This window comes from Blennius ocellaris (assembly GCF_963422515.1).
Source record: "Blennius ocellaris genome assembly, chromosome: 1".
Lineage (NCBI taxonomy): Eukaryota > Metazoa > Chordata > Actinopteri > Blenniiformes > Blenniidae > Blennius > Blennius ocellaris.
Genome location: NC_137650.1, coordinates 9,159,661 through 9,180,294, shown reverse-complemented (window position 1 = coordinate 9,180,294; position 20,634 = coordinate 9,159,661). Strand labels below are relative to the sequence as shown.

Genomic DNA, 20,634 nt, shown 5'->3' with positions numbered 1-20,634 from the left:
CAAACAAGCTCTTTTATGTTGCCTCCTACTAAATAAAATGTGTCTGAAGCTTGCAAACCATATTTAACCTTAAGATGACACAGCTCATAAAATTGATTACAAAACTTTGTTATGCACACCTAAACTGTTAGTTGCTTTCATCAATGAAAGTGAACTGAAATCACATTTTTGTGCTGTTTAGCTCTCTCATCATTATTTGGAAGTTTGTTGCTTATTTCTTTCACACGTAAGATAAAACAGAATTGTTGACATAAATATTAAATGAATATTTTTCAGGATCAGCCGTGATTGAGTTTCCAAAGCCTGCTGGGGTCACTCAGCATCAATCACCAGCAGTGAAAGGCACCAACAGAGTAGAATATGACACACACCTTATAGATGGAATATAGAAAAATATTAAAAATAAGTATCACCCATCTGTCACCTCAAACCGTAAGATGAGAGTCACTTTATTAAAGGCAACATACTCAAAAATGAAACAGATATAACTTTATTTGCAGGTAATGTGAATTAAAGAAGCAGTTTGAAAATAGATTTAAAAAGAGAGGTAAACATATATAAAAAATACATTAACAAAAACATACATAAAACATATAAAATATTAAAAACTAAAGTTTAAACAGATAAATCATCCAGATTAAACAATAATGTGAAAAAGAAAAGCTAAAACTGAAGAATGAAATATACAAATGGAGGTCAAACCAAACCAAAACAACAATAAAATAACCAAATTATATAACTGGCTTGTGGCGGCATCACTTAAACTTTTTGGAAGATGGTGTTACTTTTTGGATCAGTAAATCAAAAACGTCTATACAGAAATATCAGCATTATCAATGAAAAAAACAACAACAAATAGTTGTGATCATTTCTGGGTGGTTCGTTACAGCTCTGGTTAAATGTCAGTAAAGAATCACATGGAAACTCAACAACTACGCCAACTTGCACTGAAAATGAGTAATTGGTGAGCAATTTGATTTAGATCTGTTTGGAAAGAGATAGAAGGAAATGACTATTCTTTAGAGCCAAATAATAATAGTAAAGAATATGTTATAGAATAGCGCCATCTTGTGAGCATCAGGTAAAAAACATGTGCACGTTCTTATTCCCTTGAAATATGGACATTTGATAAAGTCATTTACACGCTTTTGCTGTTGATGTTTTTATTTAATACTTTGCACTTACTTTGTGTATAGTAATCAACAACCCCCAGAAATCGCTGGTTTGCGCCTTTTTCTGTCTCCTGGCTTATTTTATTAGCGAGTCGAGTCCATGGGCGGAAAGTATCCATGCACATTCTCAAAGAGGTTTCTCAGATTATGTACGATGATGTTTATTTACCCGTCCATGGCCTGCAGACGCGGACCGGGGACTCGACCCCCCCGCCCCCATCGCAGCCACGTCGGAGGTGGAGCCTGAGCGCGTCAGTCCCGCTGCGCTCTGGCTGGGATCCGTCCGTGTGCTGCGCGCTGCGCTCCAGCCGTATCGACACCATCTACACTGGGGAAGGGAAGAAAAAAAAAAGAAAAGGAGAGCGAGGGAGGGAGAGCGAGAGAGAGAGAGACAGAGAGAGAGAAAGACGAGGCCCCTTTGAGGAAGTGAGATGATGATAACATAACTGCGCCTCGACAACAATAATTTGCGTGTTTCTCCGTTGAAAAGGAGTCGCGATGCCTCCACAGCGAGTGTTCGCCCTGCCGAGGCAGCAATCCCTGCTGCTGCCTCCGGTCATCAACCCGTTCGTTCAAGACACTAAACTAACCAAAGCCGCTGTGGTGAAAGTGAGTATGGTGTTTCGGTTGTGTCGGTGCGTAAAAAGCAGGGTTTTTCGCTGTTTCTTCTCCGTGGGGCGGTCAGCCGTGGCTGAGCACAACACGGGCGCATGCAGCGTTTTCAGATGTGTCAGATTACACACGCACAGGCTGCTGCTGTGTTACCAGGGCCTATAATCTGCTTCACCAGGGTTTCGACAATCGGCTTGTCAAGCCTCGTTATATGCTGCACAAACAATGGGAGCCATTGTGCGCTCTGCAGAACGCCAAACTAGTTATGTGGATTTCCCAGCCCCGTGCATATTTCTGTTCTTGGATTGTGCTGTCGCCTAAAAGATGGATGCAGCCTCCTCTGTTTTGGCGCAGGCCCACAATTTATGATTAATCCTGTCCTCTCCCTCCATGCAGTGCGTCCTGCTGGGGATCTTCCTCGTCCCTGTGCGTGCCATCCTTATATCCCTGGTCCTGATGGTGACATGGCCAGTGTCGGTCATAATAACCTTCAAACATCCTCTGAAAGGAGCCGTGGAGCCAATGACAGGCTGGAGACGGTAACTATGGATACAAACGCCATCCCATGCAACACTGTCTTTGGGAGCTGCCCACGCCTCTCGGCCACCAGTGGTCAGACGGACATCAGAGGCCAGAGCTCTCTGGACGGCACACTGGAGTTCGACTTGATGAACTATGCCATTATACTGTGCAGCATTTACTTACATGTGCCCTGAACATTTACTTTTTAAAGTGGTTAAGCATGCTAATACAGACTTGAGTTTCATTCAATCTGTACCATACATCAGGGATTTAGTTATTTTCTTTATAGCCGGTCGTCCCTGGCCGTCCTCTCCAATGACTTTTTACCCAATGTGCACTTAGCTGTAAGTCAAATATTAACTCAGCATTTGTTCTGTCCATCTATGACTCAATTGACTAACCACCCCGACAAACACTTTCAGAACAAACATGATCCAAATCGGGACTGGCTCATGAACCCATCTTTTCAGAAAGCACATGTTTGATCGTTACAAGATCGATAATCAAACAAAGGTCTGGCCCCCAATCAGTCAATCAAGCCTGGGCTCCCAGCAAATCCAGGCCCAGGCCCTATTGTGTTTATTATCTCATCTGCCAATATTCACATCTGCTGTCTTTTCCATTCTTATTGAACTGAACACGTATCATCATGTCATGAGATAAAATCTAAAATGATCAGACGAGAGAGGACTGTTATCCTTTTGCATATTTTTAATATTACTGCAGTTCAATGCACATCTCTCAGATGATTTCACAATTTTTGTTTGATTATTTTATGTGACAGCATAAAAAGCCCACTTTTTTTATATTTTATGTTTCTAAACTGTCACACAAGCATTACATTTTGTTAAGTTGATGTAAACACTGTGACAAAAAGGGCTCTAACTACCATCCTATTTAATGCAAACTTGGCTTCTGATAAAGACATATGTTGTGATTTTGTAAATAAGTGGTTGGGTTTTGCTCTTAAAACAGAGACGGACTACTAGAAAGACTTCCTGGCTTCATGAACCGGAAAGCAGCACAGAGCAGAGCCAGCATATTCTCAAAATAATAGTGTCTGACATGACTTGAAGAATGTGCAGCTGCATGTGCTTCTGTCCAATCATGCTTTTTGAGATCATATCTGCCCTACAAGCGTTACTTCAGCTCAGTTCCCTCTAGTTCTGAGAAAAGGAAATCGTGGTATTAGAATGAGCTTAAAAGGAACTGAAAATGAGATTTGTCTCTTTACATACTGAAGCCAATCCTCCAACATCTCATGCTTAAGGGTAATATTAGACAATGATCATAGTAATGTTATTACTTAGAGTTAATTCAATATAAGGTTTCTCGCATAATTCCTATCTTAACATAATGAATGGGATATATTCAGTATCTGTCGTGAAGTCTTTTTACATGGTGTCAGTCAGTGCATGTTGTGGCTGCTGCGTAAAGCACACAGTCATTGACCTTTACACCAGAACCCTTCTTTTATGAGTATGACCAAACAAGGTGTGGAGGATTTACAAGCCCAAGTGGTTTCACTTGGGCTTGTGCGTAAACACTGTAAACGTTGTAAACGCTGGTCTCAAATTCTGACTTCACAGTTAATGTGTTCTTTATGTCTCAAGGTATTTTAAGTCCTTTGCTTCTTAACTTGTCACGAATGAGGCGAACAATTGTGTTATTTGTCACGTCAACATGAAACTGCTGCTCTATGCTGACTGAGTTATAAGGCAGATGTTAAAGGGGTCATATTATACAGCTCCTCAACACTTTCACATGGGGTTTTTGTTGTATTCCAAGTCTATTGCCCCAAATCCAGCTTTTCCTTGCTGTTCATCCATTTAAATATTGGATCATAGGAGCTGCGTTCAGAATCTGCTGTGTCTGTGTGAGCTGGACTGGCTCCGCCCACACATGCCCATCTTGGCAAGAGGAGGAAGTACTTCCTCTTGTGGTGCCATGTGCCAGAGCAGAGCTGCCTAATTGTGGGAGGGTCAAAGGGACCACCTACCTTGATTGGGATTGGTTAAACCCCCGATGACATGATATAGGGTTTGATTTCTGATCGGCTGGTTGGAGCAACACACTTTGTAATAACTGAAACAATCCAAGGAGAGAGAGGACAGATTTCCTTCACTTCTGGGGCGTCATTCAGGTTTGGGGACGATTAGTACTGTTGGAAAGCCATTAGAAAGGGAATTTTGCATAATATGACCCCTTTAACACTAAAATCTGTGGCTTTGTGGATTTCTTTTGTACTGTCAGAAGATGCGTACTACGTAGTTTCATCTTAAAGGCTCCACAGTAGGGGTTTTTCAAAGGGTGGCGAGGACGAGTCCTCCCAGCTCTCCTGCTTTGCCTCACCCCGAATAGTCGGCCTTCATTGAATACGACACTTCCTTCTGTTTTTACGTCATAAAATCATCAATATAATGTTAATAACAGGTTTGGGGCTTTATATGTAATAAAAAGCACACCTCTCTGATAATTTTAGAGAAATTATTTAGAAATAGTTTTCTCTTCTGAAATGTGAATTTAACTGAAGTCATTCCCCTGGTCATTTTCCACCACTGGTCAAGAGGATGCTTCCTTCTTGTAATTATTAACTCGACAAAAGTGACTCTGAAGTTACTCATTAAAAAACAGTCAGATGTGTTGACTCCAGCCTCCAACAATGCTAAACATATTAACTTTCCCCTTCTTTTCAGAAATACATGCCAATGCAGCATTCATTTTTTTAATACGGTTCAATGTTTTCTGCTTGAATAATGTGGCCACATCCTGGACTTAATAGCTTGAACAGCTGGTAGCTCCATGCTTCATTTTTTTATATGCATTACAAAAGTTCTACACTGAGTGCTGTTTCTTCTGCGTGGCACCTCAGCCCTGGAGGAAGTAACAGGTGGTTCTTTGCAATTTCAGTGTGACTGAACAGACAAATGGTGCAACTCTTCCTGTTGCCAAAGTACTTTCACACACTCAAGTGTCTTAATTGAAAAAAGGTCAAACAAAGCATGGTCAGACAATAAATTATAACTTGGTTGATCATGTGAGATGAGTAATGATTCTCACAAAATGCAAAAAGCAAAAAAAAAACAACAACATTTTTTCCTCTTCACACAGATTCTTGTGTCGAAATGTGATGGCTGCCCTGGGGAGGGCTTACTACTTCTGCATGGGCTTCAGAGTGGTGGTGAAGGGGAGACAGGTCACCAGCAGTGAGGCCCCCATCCTGGCCGTGGCGCCCCACTCCACTTTTTTCGATGGGATCGTGTGCATCATGGCGGGTCTGCCCTCCACCGTCTCCCGTGTGGAGAATCTGGCCACACCCATCTTCGGCAGTAAGTCCCTTCATTTTCATGCATTTGGGTTTTTGTTTTGTATTTTCCCCAAGACCAAAAAGCCTGAGCAGATCCACTTGTTCCATAGACGTTGACCTTATGTCTGAGCTTGTGAAAATACACATACTTTAACGGGCTGCTTATCAAAAGTCGCGATCACCATGTGTTTCTTTTACTTCCTCATTGACAAAGTGTTTAATAACGATGGCTTGAAGGATACGTGATGCAAAGTCATTATCTGCTGCCTGTAGGAGATCATTACATTACAAATGTCACTGACATCGATGCCTGTTATAACTAACTTTTATAAATGTGCTTTGTGAAGTCAAGATGTGCCACTAACTTGATAAACATCCAACTTTACTTTAATAGCACTGCCGCCATAGAGCTTGTTCCATTTGATAACTGTCATACTTGATGTGTCACATGTTGATACCATCGGTCCGAGCTATGGATGCACGTGCAGTCACCCATTTCGTTTTGTTTTTCCTTGCCGATTGTTGGCGTTGGGGGTCATCTTTTGGTTCTCTGTCACGTCTATAGGGTTTGTGCGCTGCCTCCAGCCAGTGCTGGTGTCCAGAAAGGACCCAGACTCCAGGAAGAACACAATCCAGGAGATTGACAGCAGAGCGAAGTCAGGCGGCCACTGGCCACAGGTCAGTCTCAGACATTCCCAAGAAAAAAATGGCCCCTTCGATGGTCTACTACTCATTTTAATTGTTGTTGCAGGGAGCTGTGTGTAAACTACAAATAAAGAATTGTTTGGCTTGGTAGTATTTTGCTTGTCATGTTTTAGTTTTTTTCTGAATTGACATCATGTCTTAAGGGGAGAGACTCTATAACTGGCAGTATATTTCTGAACGCTGTCCGAGAGAAAGAACAAATCCACAGGATATTAACCCAGTATTTTATGCTACCTTTTCACATTGTACAATGCAACGTATGAGATGTGGCTGATTGCTGTAAGGAGGGAGGGCACAGGAGACCGGGTGTTTCCTTCACAAGCAAAAACAGATTGGTGATTGAAAAAATAGTTATCCACCATTTTCTCTTTAACTCTTTTCTTTTGCTCTCCAGGTCCTGATCTTCCCTGAGGGAACGTGTACAAACCGCTCATGTCTCATCACTTTTAAGCAAGGTAATGTGTAAAATGTGAACAGTTTGTTTTCATCCTCAGCTTGTTTAATATTCCCATTTCAAACCCAGAAGACAACTGACCTATTGATCGATTCAACAGTTTGACGGGATCCTTTTTTTTGCTCGTGAGGCACCTCTATTTGTTGACTTAAACTGACTGCTGCCTGTGTTGAAACGTCTCGTATATTTTTCTCAAGACGTGAGTGGTTACACGAGTAAGAATAAGTGACTGGCTCAGCCTTGGTTTTCAAAGATAACTTCAATTTTCAGTCTGTTGAATATGTGGCACTTCCTAAATATCCCTGAGTGACATGCTGGTGAATCTTTTCCTCAATGTTGACGTCATACAGTGGAAGTCTAGCGAATGGAGGCAAAGATCATCTGCATCCTTGTAGTTTTTTTTATTTATTTATTTTTATTAAAGTGATGAGGACAGATGTTAAAAACTCTTGTCAGTGTCACCAGGTTGGAATGTAAAGATGAAATATTAACCCTGGTATCAGACGATACTTAAGAGGATCTGAGCGAGTTGAGTAAACCTTTGATCTTTTCATGCTTTTATGTTTGGTGCTTGTTCCTAATATCTTGTATTCTTCACCCCACATACAGGTGCCTTCATTCCAGGGGTCCCTGTGCAGCCCGTACTCATGAGATATCCCAACTCTCTGGTGAGTGTGGAGCGTTGTGACGGAACATTAAAATGTTTCACTGAGAACTGAGCAGCAGTCGTCACAGTGCGCTTCACAAGCTTGCTAATAAGATCAACATGGAGACACAAAGCTACAAATGAAAAGCACACAGATCAATCAACAGTTTATTTAAGAGTCCAACATTCTGTTTGCCAAAATCTGAGCAGTTTCTGACTGCAGCTCGCGATCCCTGTCTATTTACATTTAACATTTCAGTCCGTCTCTAAGAAAGATCGATATCAAATCCAGAAGCTTATTTATCATATTTGGAATTTTATCCACATCATTATACTCTGTGAAACCTCATTTCTCTATATTTTATTCCTCCAGGACACAGTGACTTGGACTTGGCAAGGTTTTTCTTCGTGAGTATGCTTTGTATCTCCAGAGAGGATTTTGGACGTTTCTCTCACACTGTTGCATGTTTTACTGCACCGGCGTCAGGACTGATGCTTTCTTGGACTGCGGAGACGATCACAACTCGATAACAGCAACAGCAATGGCTTGTATTTGCATGTTCACCTTTTGACGTGTTTGAATAACAAACCGTCTCTGTTGCGTTCCGTGCAGGAGGACCTTGCTGCTTCTGACGCTCTGCCAGCTCTACACCACAGTAGAGATAGAGGTAAGAGACATTAGGCATGTCGACAGATTGTAGTAGAATGAGTTATTACACAGGATTCAACATGTTGATTTGAGAAATAAAGTTTTAACAGTGAAGTGCAGTTTATTTGGAAGTTTCTCACAGCTGTTGTGAGCTTACTGTGGGTGAGAGATGTTATCTGCGAGAGGTGGATTTCGCCTCCCATACCAAGATTTATAAGTTTACTCTCCGTTTGACCCTCCTTCTGACCTTCTCATCTGTTTGTTCTGTTTTCCAGTTCCTCCCGCCGCATATCCCCACTGAGGAGGAGAAGAAAAGCGCGCCTCTGTTTGCCAGCAGAGTACGAGAATCCATGGCTCGGTAAGTGTTTACTAGTCCTATAGATCAGAAACTTCTTTAATAACCCCAAGGGGAAATTCCTTATGGCTCACGCCTGTTCTGTCTCATAAAAAGAAAAAGATTTGACCTCGATATATTGTTTGAGGACGCGAAACCCACTTCGTATCACATTATATTATGCATCGTTGGGAGTTTGTACTGCAATGGAGAACCAAATGTTTGTGTGTTTTTACAAGTCAAAAGTATGAAATTAATTAATTTGTGAAAGTTTAATCTCCTTTAATGGTGATTTTGCACCTTAACATTCCAGTTGTGTACCTTTTTCTTGGACAAATCTCTCTTTTGGTTTCTTGCATTGTTGTGATCTGGCTGTTGTTTGTTCTTCACAAGAATTGTGAGAAAGCTACTATACGTGCACCACTTCTGCTTTCTAGGGCCTTGGGAGTTCCCGTGACGGACCACACGTACGAAGATTGCCGCCTCATGATCTCAGCTGGCGAGCTGACGCTTCCCATGGAGGCTGGCCTGGTTGAGTTCACCAAAATTAGCCGCAAACTCAAGTAAGATTAACTCGATTAACCCTGATTCCAGTTCCACCTTCGAGGAAGAGCACAGTTCACTCTGGTCAGATTGACCCGGTACAGTTTTTTTTAAATCATGAAGGAGTCATCATAATGTGCATTTTCCTTCAGTGAGATTTAGCTCAGCAGGTGCATTTAAAAAATAGAACACAGTGGAAAAGATGTTTGTTTTGTCAATTACTTCTTGACGAGTAACATAAACAAAAAAAATATACATTTTGTATTCATTTAATTCTATTATTCACCACTTGTTTGTTCTTTATTAATACTTTCTTCATTGCCTTTTACCCATCTAGTCTGAAATGGGACAATGTGAAGAAGGAGCTGGAGGGGTTTGCAACCATGGCCAGCTCCTGTAAAGGTGGACGCATCACCATCCAGGAGTTTGCCAGATTCCTCAAGCTACCTGTCAGCCCAGTCCTTGAAGAGCTGTTTGCATTGTTTGACAGGGTGAGCTTGACCTGTATGTCCATTTTTAACTTACCTCTTTAATTAATATAATAAGTGCAACACGTCCCACTACATAATGCAGACCAATGAAACACTGAGGTCTGTCAGACGTTGAGTCGCTTCAGTAAATCATACAAAATAATGTTGAACACTCTCATAGAGAAGCATACACGACAACACTGCATTTTATATTTAATCACAGTGTGTGTTCAGGATTGATACAACCTGCAAGAGCAAATCACGATCAAAAGCAGTTTGTACTCTTTTGCTGTGTCTGCCAGCATTTTTGAGTGGGACGAGGGTTTAAATCTGCAAGCTCTTCGCTGTTGTGTGTTTTTGATGCTACTGAGAATCTCATGTGTCAACTGTTAGTGAATCTTTTCTGTGATTGGAAAGTCAGGACAAAGAAAAGAGTGGATATTTTAATGTTCTATGATGATTTAGTGCACGTCCTGCTTGTCTTTAAGCTTCCCTGATGTTAAACAGCTGGATGTGTAACAGATGGCACAAGAAGACGACGGGGAAAGAAAATAATTTACTTATAGTTTGGAAACAGTTCTGACTCTGCTCTCATATTTCTGAATCACTGGACGTGTGTAAAGTACATATAAGTAGATGTATTTCATAATTCCTTTAAGGTGCAGTAGTGTGGTGGTGAGCATTAATACCTCATAGCAAAACAGCTCTTACTTTGAAACCCCTGTTGTTAGGAGATCAGGTTCCAGCCACAGCCACACAACTTTTAGAAAACTGGTATGAAAGAATAAATGTATAATATGCATTTGATAAATAAATGGAAGTGTCACACTGTAGTAGAAACACTGCTTGAATAAAATGTGATTTAAGAAGCTTTATTGATTATTGATGTTTCCTCCTTGATCCTGTGCAGAACGGCGATGGCACCATTGACTTCAGAGAATATGTTATCGGTGTGAACATTTTGTGCCGGCCTGCAAACACAGAAGATGTTCTGAAAATGGCCTTCCAGGTGAGATAGCAACGGATTCACTCTTTCGATCATCAAACGTTGTGCAGAACAGTATTTTGCTGCACGCTGTTTGACAGAAGACACAAATACAAATTGTGTGTTTTGTTGTTTGTTTTATATCTTCAGTGGTAAAATGAAAAGCAAATGATTCTATTATTATATTATTTTAAGACTATGAATGACACGCGCTCAAAAAAGTGCCCACAATTGAGTTAAATCATCTGGCGCTGTCTTCATTGTGACAAAACAGACAAAAGCAGCAGTGCTGTGGGATGAACAGAGAGAGCATTCACGGAGATTTAGAAAATATCAAGTTAACAATGTGTGTGTCTGTTGTATAAAGAAAAGCATGGAGACATTTTACCACCCATTAGTTCACATGAGGACCATAAACAAGAATGTTTTCCCTCACTAATCATCAAGAAATTACATTCCATGCACAATCTTCTCAGCTTGCCAACACATTGCTACACTTATGAAAGCTCTTTTTTGTTATTCTGAACACGCAACTAATTGAAAAGCACTGTCGAATTTCTCGCTTGCCGTCTTCTCTCCTGCAGCTGTTTGACATGGACGAGGATCAGAAAATAACCCGCGAGGAGTTCACTGCTCTGCTGCGCTCCACTCTGGGTGTGTCAGATCTGAACATGACCAAACTCTTCAAAGAGATTGATGCTGATGCTTCGGGTTTCATCACCTTCAGTGAGTACAGTTTTGCCTTGAAACAACAACAAAGCTGTAACTTGTTGGTGATGCTACATGCTGGAATAAATCGACTTGTGAAATCATTGTAGACACATTTTTCGAGCTCATATCTCATGATGCATTTTTAAATGGGTAAATGAAACAAAACATTGTTGTTTTGTTTGAAACAATGTTCAGACACCTGCCACATCCTGCAATGTGGTCATTCAGGCGTCTTAAGATGCCACTTTAAACTCAAATTGAAATTTTGGAGGGAAACCAAATTTCAATCTGCTTCTTTGGAAGGTTGCACACAGCCCATTGACAACGCAAATAAAATCGTTTTCTTGTTCTTTTTATCCAAGCCAAGCCTACAGCCTGAACATGGCTTCTAATTATGTTACATACGTCCGGGAATGTAAATATGATTGGAGAACAACACATTACATTGGCTTGAATCACAGGCCATGGGAAACATATTACATGAACTTTGATATAAAAATTAATACAACTTTATTTTTGGATAACAAAGCAGTGTCATCGTTGACACAAATGCCCTTCTCTGTTTCGTTTCTGTGAACTTGAACGTGCAATAAATAAAAACTAAACAGCTTTCAGTACCTCGATCCTGTCTTATTCCATCTTGAGATCTGCATTTGGAGAGAGACACTCATTTTATATGCTCAACTGTCTTGCGGAGCTACTGCTTGACATTTCTTCATCAAACTCCCAAAAAGTTGAATTCTATCTGAATGTTGTGCCTCATGCATGCAAACTTCAGATAAATTATACCCAAATTTTCCATCGTGATTCCAGGTGTAAATTGTGGCTTATCAACATGTTTTCTCACATTTTCAAGTCATCAACCAGTTGCGAGTTGTTGGTCTCTCTTGTGATTTTGCAGATGAATTCCAGGCCTTTGCTACGACACATCCAGAATACGCCAAGCTCTTCACCACGTACCTGGAGCTGCAGAGGTACCAGGCGATCCAGGAGGCGACGCCTGGCGATCTGGAACTGGCCGGTCCGATGATTTCAGAAGACAAACAGGAAGACAGCACCTCAGATAAAAAGGATGACTGAGATTTAAGGCCCCTTCATACTCCCATAAGAACTCATAAGAACAAGAACAAGTTTGGCTGTGACGTCAGACAGCTGCTCAAACAAATGCTTTTTTGGCAGGAGAGTTCATACTCCGAGAAGAAGCTGTCCAACTTGCAGGCCACGCCCCCTCACCACAGCCACACATCATTAAAGCGGCGTTTTTAACTTTTCAAGTGCACAGCTTATTTCTCACTTCAAATGTTTTCTCAAATACATTTCTCTGAGCAGTTTCAGTAAAAAAATTTTAAAAAATGCGTACAGGTGCATCACGTAACTCCACCCTCGGACATGTTAATGAGCTGCGTTGCTCATACAGTGGCGAGGTTACAAACTAAACATGATTAGAATATGACTGATGCAGTCATTTGCGAGCTGGAACACGAATGCGCAGCACACAGGAGTGCCGGAAGTTTTGGCAGTGCGGCATCAACATACTTCGGCCCGGACGGTTGACACAGCCAAACCACATTTTTTCGGCCAGAGGGAGCCGGATGAAGGAAATGACGTCATTTTGTTTCGGCCGGACCCTGGAGTGCTGAACTTTCTTCTTGTTCTTATGGAGTATGAATTGGCCTTTAGTGCAGCTGTGCACTTTATGTGACCGCACTGAGAGGAAAAAAATACGAGGCCATCATCCCACATCTTGTCACAGTATGTGTGTATATATATCTATATATATATATATAGATATCTATATAAGAAAAATCAAGTCATTGCCACAGCACAGCCATATTCAGTCAAGCGCTTGCATTTTTTATAGATGGATTTAGGAGTGCTTCTATTTTTCAATTTTAGTGCCTTATAGAGACTTTAAAGTACTATTTCCCATTTGCACAAGGATTGTGTTTTTGTGACTTTGTACGTCTGTATAGTTTCATGTGTTTGTTACGTGTCATGTCAGAAAAATATGAAAGGTTTGTAATATGTAAAAAAGAAGAAAAAAAACAACCTGTGTTTGAAATAACTGTCTAACACCCACCACATTTACAGTTCAGTCATCGCCAACATTTTATGATAAACAAGACTATTTTCTCCGGATACTCACCATGTTTGCAGCTGTTTTGTGTAACCTCAATTTACCCTTTCTTGGACTGAAATGAACACGGCTTCATGTACTTTTATTGTTTTGTTTTTGTGATGTTTTTTTCTTTCTCTAAATGAGCAGAAAATTGCCAAACCAACACATTTTTAAATATAAGCAAAGAGTCCTTGCGCTTCTGTGATGCAGTATAATTAATGTAAAATAACTTTTATTGGGGTTTTTCCGCTATGGCAACCCAGAGGTTTTCTGTGTTAATGCTATGTCTATGTATGATGATCATACATGCTGTGCATTACACTTTTTTTTCTCCAGCGCTCAGGGACACAGACCTTGTAAGACGGCTGTATAATTAGCCAGAGGTTTGCTCTGCATGTGTATCTATTTGCATTTCTACTGAAGATTATTGTTGCTGAGACAGCAGCATGTCTGCGCAGCTTTAGATTTACTAAAGCAAACCAACCACTGAAAATAGGGCAATTTGTGAGCAAAAAGGCAACAGTGCTTCTTCACAACAGCATATTCCAGTGGGGTATGCGTTCACATTAACATTGTTATTTATTTAGCAGGGTGTATTGCAATTATGTGATTCTTTTTTTCTTTTTTGTTAACACTGCAGAGTTTGCTTTCTTTTTTAAATAAAACACGAATACAACAGCCATGCCCATTTTGTGTTTCATATTAATCGCTGAGGGAGCTTGTAAGGACTCGTACAGGAGTCGCTTATAATGAGGTACAAGTGCAACGAGAGTGCTCCAGCTGCCTGAAGCTGCTGGTTCACTAAAACCACCACAAGGGGCCAGCAGTTACCTCCACACTTTGTGGAAGTGTCCTTTTTTTTCCACGATCCATCTATCCCAGTGTTTCTCTATGTTTCTCTCTGTCTATTGTCAGTTCAACCTTTGCTTCACTTTCATTTAAGGTGAAACCAGATTTCTGGCACAGAGTGAGCTCGTGTGTGTAACATGAAGCCCACTGTTATTGACAGCCATAGTTTACATCAAAATATTAAATGTGCAATATTGCTATATATGTATATTCAAGTGGAACATTTCTCTTTGCAGTTTAAATGAATCGAAATATAAAAATGCTATGGATAGAGGCATTATTTATGCAAAGGAAACAATGCGGTTGCAACGAAGAGAACATTTGCGCGCTTGTGTGTGTGTGTGTGTGTGTGTGTGTGTGTGTGTGTGTGTGTGTGTGTGTGTGTGTGTGTGTGTGTGTGTGTGTGTGTGTGTGTGTGTGTGTGTGTGTGTGTGTGTGTTAAATCTGCTGAGACATGGGGATTTCTTGTCCTGAATACAAAAGTAAAGTCTCCATAAGTTGGTGAGTTCAGAGCGAGCCTGTAGGAAACTAATAGACGTCAATGTAATGGAATCACAATGAATGAGTGATTAACACACTTGTTTTGTTGACTATAGTGTTTTGATTCATTGTTTTTCTTAGGCTCAGGTTAGGATGAGGATTATTGACAGGTAGTTTTAGTTCGGGATAGTTAGAGAAAATGTGTGAGAAACTATACTGTCAATGCAATGTGCCTGGAAGGCATGCATACATATAATGTGTGTGTGTGTGTGTGTGTGTGTGTGTGGGGGGGGGGGGGGGGGGGGGTCAAGTCAAGCAGTTTACACTGGAGACATAAAGACTTGCACTGATGACAAAAGTTATACAAATTTTGAGTGAGAATTCCAAAGATTACTTGGCGTTGGATAAGTTGTTCTAAGGTTTATGTTTATGCAGGCAGCATGAGAATGAGTCTGCAGAAATATCACTTGGAATAATTTCTTTGTTCTTTCTAACATCACCTCGGTCTTTATTGTCAAAGAACAAGCAAATTGTATATGTGTATATAGATAGATAGATAGATAGATAGATAGATAGATAGATAGATAGATAGATAGATAGATAGATAGATAGATAGATAGATAGATAGATAGATAGATAGATAGATAGATAGATAGATAGATATAGATATATAGCTATCACTTTAAAGAATAATAATCTTTTTGATCTTCATGAAAGAACAGCATCATCGCAGGAGAATAATCTTCTATTTTACAATTCACCGAGATTCAATCAGGTTTATACTTCTGCTCAACTTCCGTCATAATCCAAATAGGCATGAATATATATGCTGGTCTAAACACACCAGAGATGACAGCTTACTCGCACACTCACAGTCTCGCTCTATATGTACAAAGGCGGCTAAAATGAATGATGGATAGCGGGTCTCTTCATTAAAAGCCTGCTGTTAGACAAACTGTGATTACCAGCTGTGATTTCCACCTTCAATTTGTTTTAACCTTTTCAAACGTACAAAGGCTCATTTCATGTTAATCAAAATTGATGAGATGGCATGGAATCAATTAAATCACATTGTTTCCGCACTTACAACAGTGTGAGACCTTCCCCACCAGCTCCCTCTCTCTTCACTCCATCCTCCCTTCTTTTTTTTTTTCCTCTTCTGGATGGCTGTTGTATATTGCTGTATCCATTTCAGCCGCTGCCCGGGGGGGTGATCCTGTCGCAGTAGATTGTGGGAGATATGTGTTGGTAATCTGATTTTGTCTCCTCAGGACCTGAGTGAGTGAGCAGCTTCTGTTTGCGGGTGCAAGCTGGACGCAGGCCTCACACGAATTGTGTGTGGGTTTGTGTGTGTGTTTGTGTGTGTGTGTGTGGGGGGGACTCACCGTGCCAGGCTGGACGGAAAGGTCAGAACCGTCAGGCCTCACTGGTAAATTGATGCGACACAACTATGTTCTCCAATTTAAGCAGGTGCCCAGGTTTCTCAGGCAAAATTGGGACGAGTCCTGTCTTTTTACACTCGATAAACCAGTTTGTGGTTTGTCTCTCAAACTTGAATACCATCTTGACTGTGGACAGGTTTGACTGCTATATTGCATTAAAAGATTATAATTTCTGTGTATACGTGAACTCACTACGTTCAAACATTTCCAAATTCAAGTCTAACTGCATGACCATGACACAACTGAGCACACACACACACACACACACACACACACACACACACACACACACACACACACGCACACACACACGCACACACACACGCACGCACGCACGCACACACGCACACCCACACACACACACACACACAGTGGAAGGTGACTTGGCTTCTTGGTGCAAGGATGTTTGAAAAATGTTGCATAAGAGGAAAATAACCAAGTTATTTTAGCTTGATGTTCCTATAGAATTGACTTTCCTGCTTAAAACAACAGGATACCTGGGTGTGTGTCCTCACCCGTGACCCCCTCCTTCATCCGGCATGACAAACATGGAGGCAGGCTTTGGAAAGGGGGAGCACAAGGTGCGTTAACTTCGGGTTAAAGGGGAGAGGAGTGCAGGGTGTTGTAGGCAGTTCAAATTGAGAATACTGAATATAACCATGAAGTATTTAGACAGTAATTTGTTATAATAATGGCATTCCGGAAAAAATAAGAGTTGGGTATTGGTCGTGATTAACGTCAAGATGCTTTGATCACCATTATCACTATTGTCGGTTACCAGTTGAACCTTGGAAATGTTATCATACCATGTCAGATTGCTCTTTCACATTTGTTCATCATTGATTTTCTCATTTGAACATTGTTTGGTTGCATGTCATGTATTGTGAAGACGAACCGGCTCCTTTGTGCTCGATCAGACGAGATAAGGCTTCAGTCCTGTTTCGCTTTGCAAAGTCTCCATTAAATTCTGAGCGATCTGTACTTTTATTGACACTGGCACAGTGAAGATTTTCAGCTGTTTCTATTGTGCTTCATGCACATTTTTCACCACCCTTGACTCCGGCGGGTTGAGGCTTTTCTCATTGGGCTCTATGGGGAGTTCCTCCAAACCTCATTGTTACATTTCCTTATCACGCCAGATGACACCTTGTTGATTTTCACTCTCCTATTATTCTCTCAGGAAAGTGATTGTTCCTTATTTCCCCTGTGACGGTTTATAGGAACAGTGAAGGTCCTGGTGAGGGCAAGGTTTGACGAACTGCACGGAACATCAGTCATCCCAACGCCGCTATCAGCTCCAGTATCTGCTGAAGAGATTTGTTTTCTTGTGCAATGTTTTGGGTGTTTCACATCTCTGTTTGATTCTTTTCCAGATGGTCTTTTGGATGGCGGGCAACAACTTTTCCTGTGTAATATTCAAGGTTGGGCCAGCAAAAGGTTTTGGAAAACACATTTGTCCTTTACCCATCAGTTAGAGTAACCAAATACTGTTTGGACATGTTTACAGTTTCTCAACAAACTCCCAGAGACAAGGAAAAAAAACACATTTAATCTCTGCAACACTTTAATTCCAGCATTAAAGTCAGGAAAACTTTTTTTTTTTAAAGTGTTTGTGATGACAGCTCAACACCTTGATTTTTGCAACACTTTCCTAATGTATGAATGAGCCTGTGAAAGTGATCTGTAGGGGGACTTGTAAATCGAATCTGACTTCAGCCTTTGATCTTACACTTCCTGAGACTTTCCACTCAATCACTGGCTTTTGTCTTTTGAATCACTCTTGCAGTTCAAACAATAATTACGTCGATGGTCATGCCCTTTTCATGCACCCTGAGTGGTATCCGCAATTTGGACTCAACATCTGTTGTGTTTTCATCCACAATTTGCTCAGGGATTGAAGGTTTGTGGAACGATGTAATAATTACACATAAATAAAGGATAAGAAATCAGTCATAAAATGCATTTTTTATATATTTATGTGTCTATGATGGCTGAACCATATGAGCTGGGCTCACCAGCCTCTGACTTTAGCCATATTTCCCAGGTTTTCTACTGGGAAAAGCAGTTCTCTGTCACATATGACTCACACTGCTATTTTCCCACCTAATGTATACAGTGTGTGTGGGGGAAGACTTAACATTGCTGAGGTACTTTCTATCATTCCAGATACTAGGAAAGCTCAGGAGGGAGAGGCTTAATGACACTCCTCCCTCAATGAGGCTGGGAAGATTTATACCAGAGGGCTCTAATGGGGTACAGAACAAAACAAACCCCACTCAGCGCTAATACCACGAATTGATTGCCATGTCGTAATGACCTGGTGCTTTAAGTCTGAAATTACAAGAATAAGAAATGACCAAGCTCCTTAATGTCAGGATGACAGTTTTTTTTATTATTTTTTTTAAGTGGGAACTTTCCAAATGGAGAAAAAAAAGTGTTTTGCACCTCTACAGAACAATCTGGAAAGACTCATTAAAGTTTGTCGTTAAAACCTTCCTTGTTTTCACTCCAAACCTAGTTGTTTTTTTTTATGATGTAGCTTTTTGTCGTGTGTGTGTGTGTGTGTGTGTGTGTGTGTGTGTGTGTGTGTGTGTGTGTGTGTGTGTGTGTGTGTGTGTGTGTGTGTGTGTGTGTGTGTGTGTGTCATCACTATGGTTGTGCTGTACAATGACAGCATTTTCCAGTACCGTGAGACTTTATTAATGCAAAGTGTAGTTCGGCAACTGAGGTAAAGAAAAGACAGAAAGGGACAAAATCTCTGCTGTGACCCCAATCAAATGTTCAGGTTAAATCCAGACAGGCACATTGTGAATGCTGAGAGGCTCTGTCTAGTTTCATTAGTTTCTCATCCGCAGGTCGACAGGGGAGACCCCCAACCTTAAGGGAGACAGAAGGAAGTGGTCTCAGGGTTTGTTCCCAGTCAGAATAGAAGATCAAAGATGATCCAGGTAAAAGGTGAAGGATGATATCATTTTGCCTTGGGCGGTGCTGAACAGGTGGACATGACTGCTCCTGGCTGAAGCACAATCAAGGTTTCAAAACCACCTCTTGCATCCTTCTGCCCATTCCCAGTCCGTCCCTGCACTTTAAAACAATTCTGATAACAGCCTCCATTAGGCTGCCGTGCATTAGAGAAGAAACCACCATACCACTCTCAATGACACACAATCATGATGTTAACATAGTGTAAAACTGTTGATCAGTCTTGGTATTCAAATGTCCCTGACAGTGCAAAATATAGTGCAATAGAAAAGAAATCAGCAGAGAGAAAACAACAGTAAAATCACCTTATATTCATCTCCCTTACCTGCTCCTTTGCTTTACCATCACTGCAGTTATTCAATCTTCACAAACAAAATGCCCAAAACCAGCCCTATTAGGGTTTTTTAAAACAAGCACTGGAGAGCAAAGAGGACATTCATTGACTTTAATGGGATGAACTGATCAACCATATCTAATAGAAATCATTGCCCCTGGCAAAAGCTGCGGCAGAATTGAATTACACATGGAACACAATGCTTTTATGGCTTCTTAGAAAACTGTAATTCAATCTGTTTTGTACAGAGAAGAAACAGATAAAGTCCAAATTAAGACATTAAAAAAGTTTTTTTCTGTGTGTGAAGTACTATAGGAACCTGACGGTAAAGTCACCTTATGCATCTTGCACCCTGTTAAGCCTGAAGACAGATCTGAAAAACAAAAACGTGTCAATCAGTGATTGCTGGTGATGAATCTCCATTGTCAAATAAACAAAATTGTAAAGCTATCCCTGAATAAACCTCTGATTTTAAAAGAAACTGCGTCGAAACATATTACTCAGGCTCCACGTGCTTAAATCTGAATCCCACTGTGTCCCGAAAAGGACACGCAGAAGTTTGTGGGAACTTCAGCAGCACACACACAAAAAAGAAGAAATAGAAGAAAAGGCGATCATGCCCTGTTGACATCGGACTGAAGAGAAATAGTACAATTATAAAATATCACGTGGAGGAGAGAGAGTTCAAGGCTCGCATTTTATGTCGTCTCTGTCGAAGAAGGCGAGTCTTAAAGTTCCTTCAGCATGGGCAGTCTTTCCTCAGATGCGTCTGGACAACAGCAGCATCGGGTCATGGAGAGGTGCCCCTAGCTCTACCAAGTACGGAGGAAAGCCGTTCAATTACAGATGTTTCGATTGCTTTAGTGACGGGGACGTGTTCAAGTAACCATTCATCTCATTCGCTGCCATCGATAGAAATGCTTTTAATCACTGTTTAGTGGTAAAGAGAGAAGTTTTCTATACTCCTTTTTCCACTTCCGTTCACCTACTCGTATTCACGGAGTGTCTTGGTTAGGAGCTCACCTTTTAAAACGGTGCTTAAAAACATTTATTTTACTTTTGCATGTAGCGACAGTTCTGGTAAGAGGAGTTTGTTTTTGCGTTTTTTGGGGTTTTTGCTTTGTTATTACTTGTTCTGACTTGCTTTTTGTAATATTGTGCGACTCGTATTAATGTAATTGTATGTCCGCTCGAGCAGGAAACTTTTCTTTTTCAGCCTCTTCGTTTGATGTTGGACTGGACTGTTCGCCGTTCCGTGCGCATTACGCATAGTGACGTACAAAGGATTTCGCTGTGTTTCTCAGAGGACACCTGCTAT

The 20,634-nt window shown here is 40.9% G+C and overlaps 1 protein-coding gene across 1 annotated transcript; it reads left to right on the top strand.

Moving 5' to 3' along the window:
* Positions 1-1,515: 1,515 nt before the first annotated feature.
* Positions 1,516-13,909, top strand: lpcat2 (lysophosphatidylcholine acyltransferase 2). Its single transcript, XM_080499345.1, has 14 exons — positions 1,516-1,781; positions 2,181-2,323; positions 5,418-5,635; positions 6,179-6,291; positions 6,713-6,773; positions 7,382-7,440; positions 7,792-7,826; positions 8,032-8,086; positions 8,343-8,425; positions 8,839-8,964; positions 9,282-9,435; positions 10,325-10,423; positions 10,984-11,125; positions 12,012-13,909. The coding sequence occupies exons 1-14, from the start codon at positions 1,671-1,673 to the stop codon at positions 12,188-12,190; spliced, it is 1,578 nt and encodes a 525-aa protein (XP_080355471.1). The 5' UTR covers positions 1,516-1,670; the 3' UTR covers positions 12,191-13,909.
* The last annotated feature ends 6,725 nt before the right edge of the window (positions 13,910-20,634 follow it).

Bases quoted from the DNA above. Each gene is read 5' to 3' on its own strand.
- lpcat2 (XM_080499345.1), top strand. From the start codon at position 1,671: ATGCCTCCACAGCGAGTGTTCGCCCTGCCGAGGCAGCAATCCCTGCTG. The intron at 2,324-5,417 runs GTAACTATGGAT...CTCTTCACACAG, and splicing joins CCAATGACAGGCTGGAGACG to ATTCTTGTGTCGAAATGTGA. The intron at 7,827-8,031 runs GTGAGTATGCTT...CGTTCCGTGCAG, and splicing joins ACTTGGCAAGGTTTTTCTTC to GAGGACCTTGCTGCTTCTGA.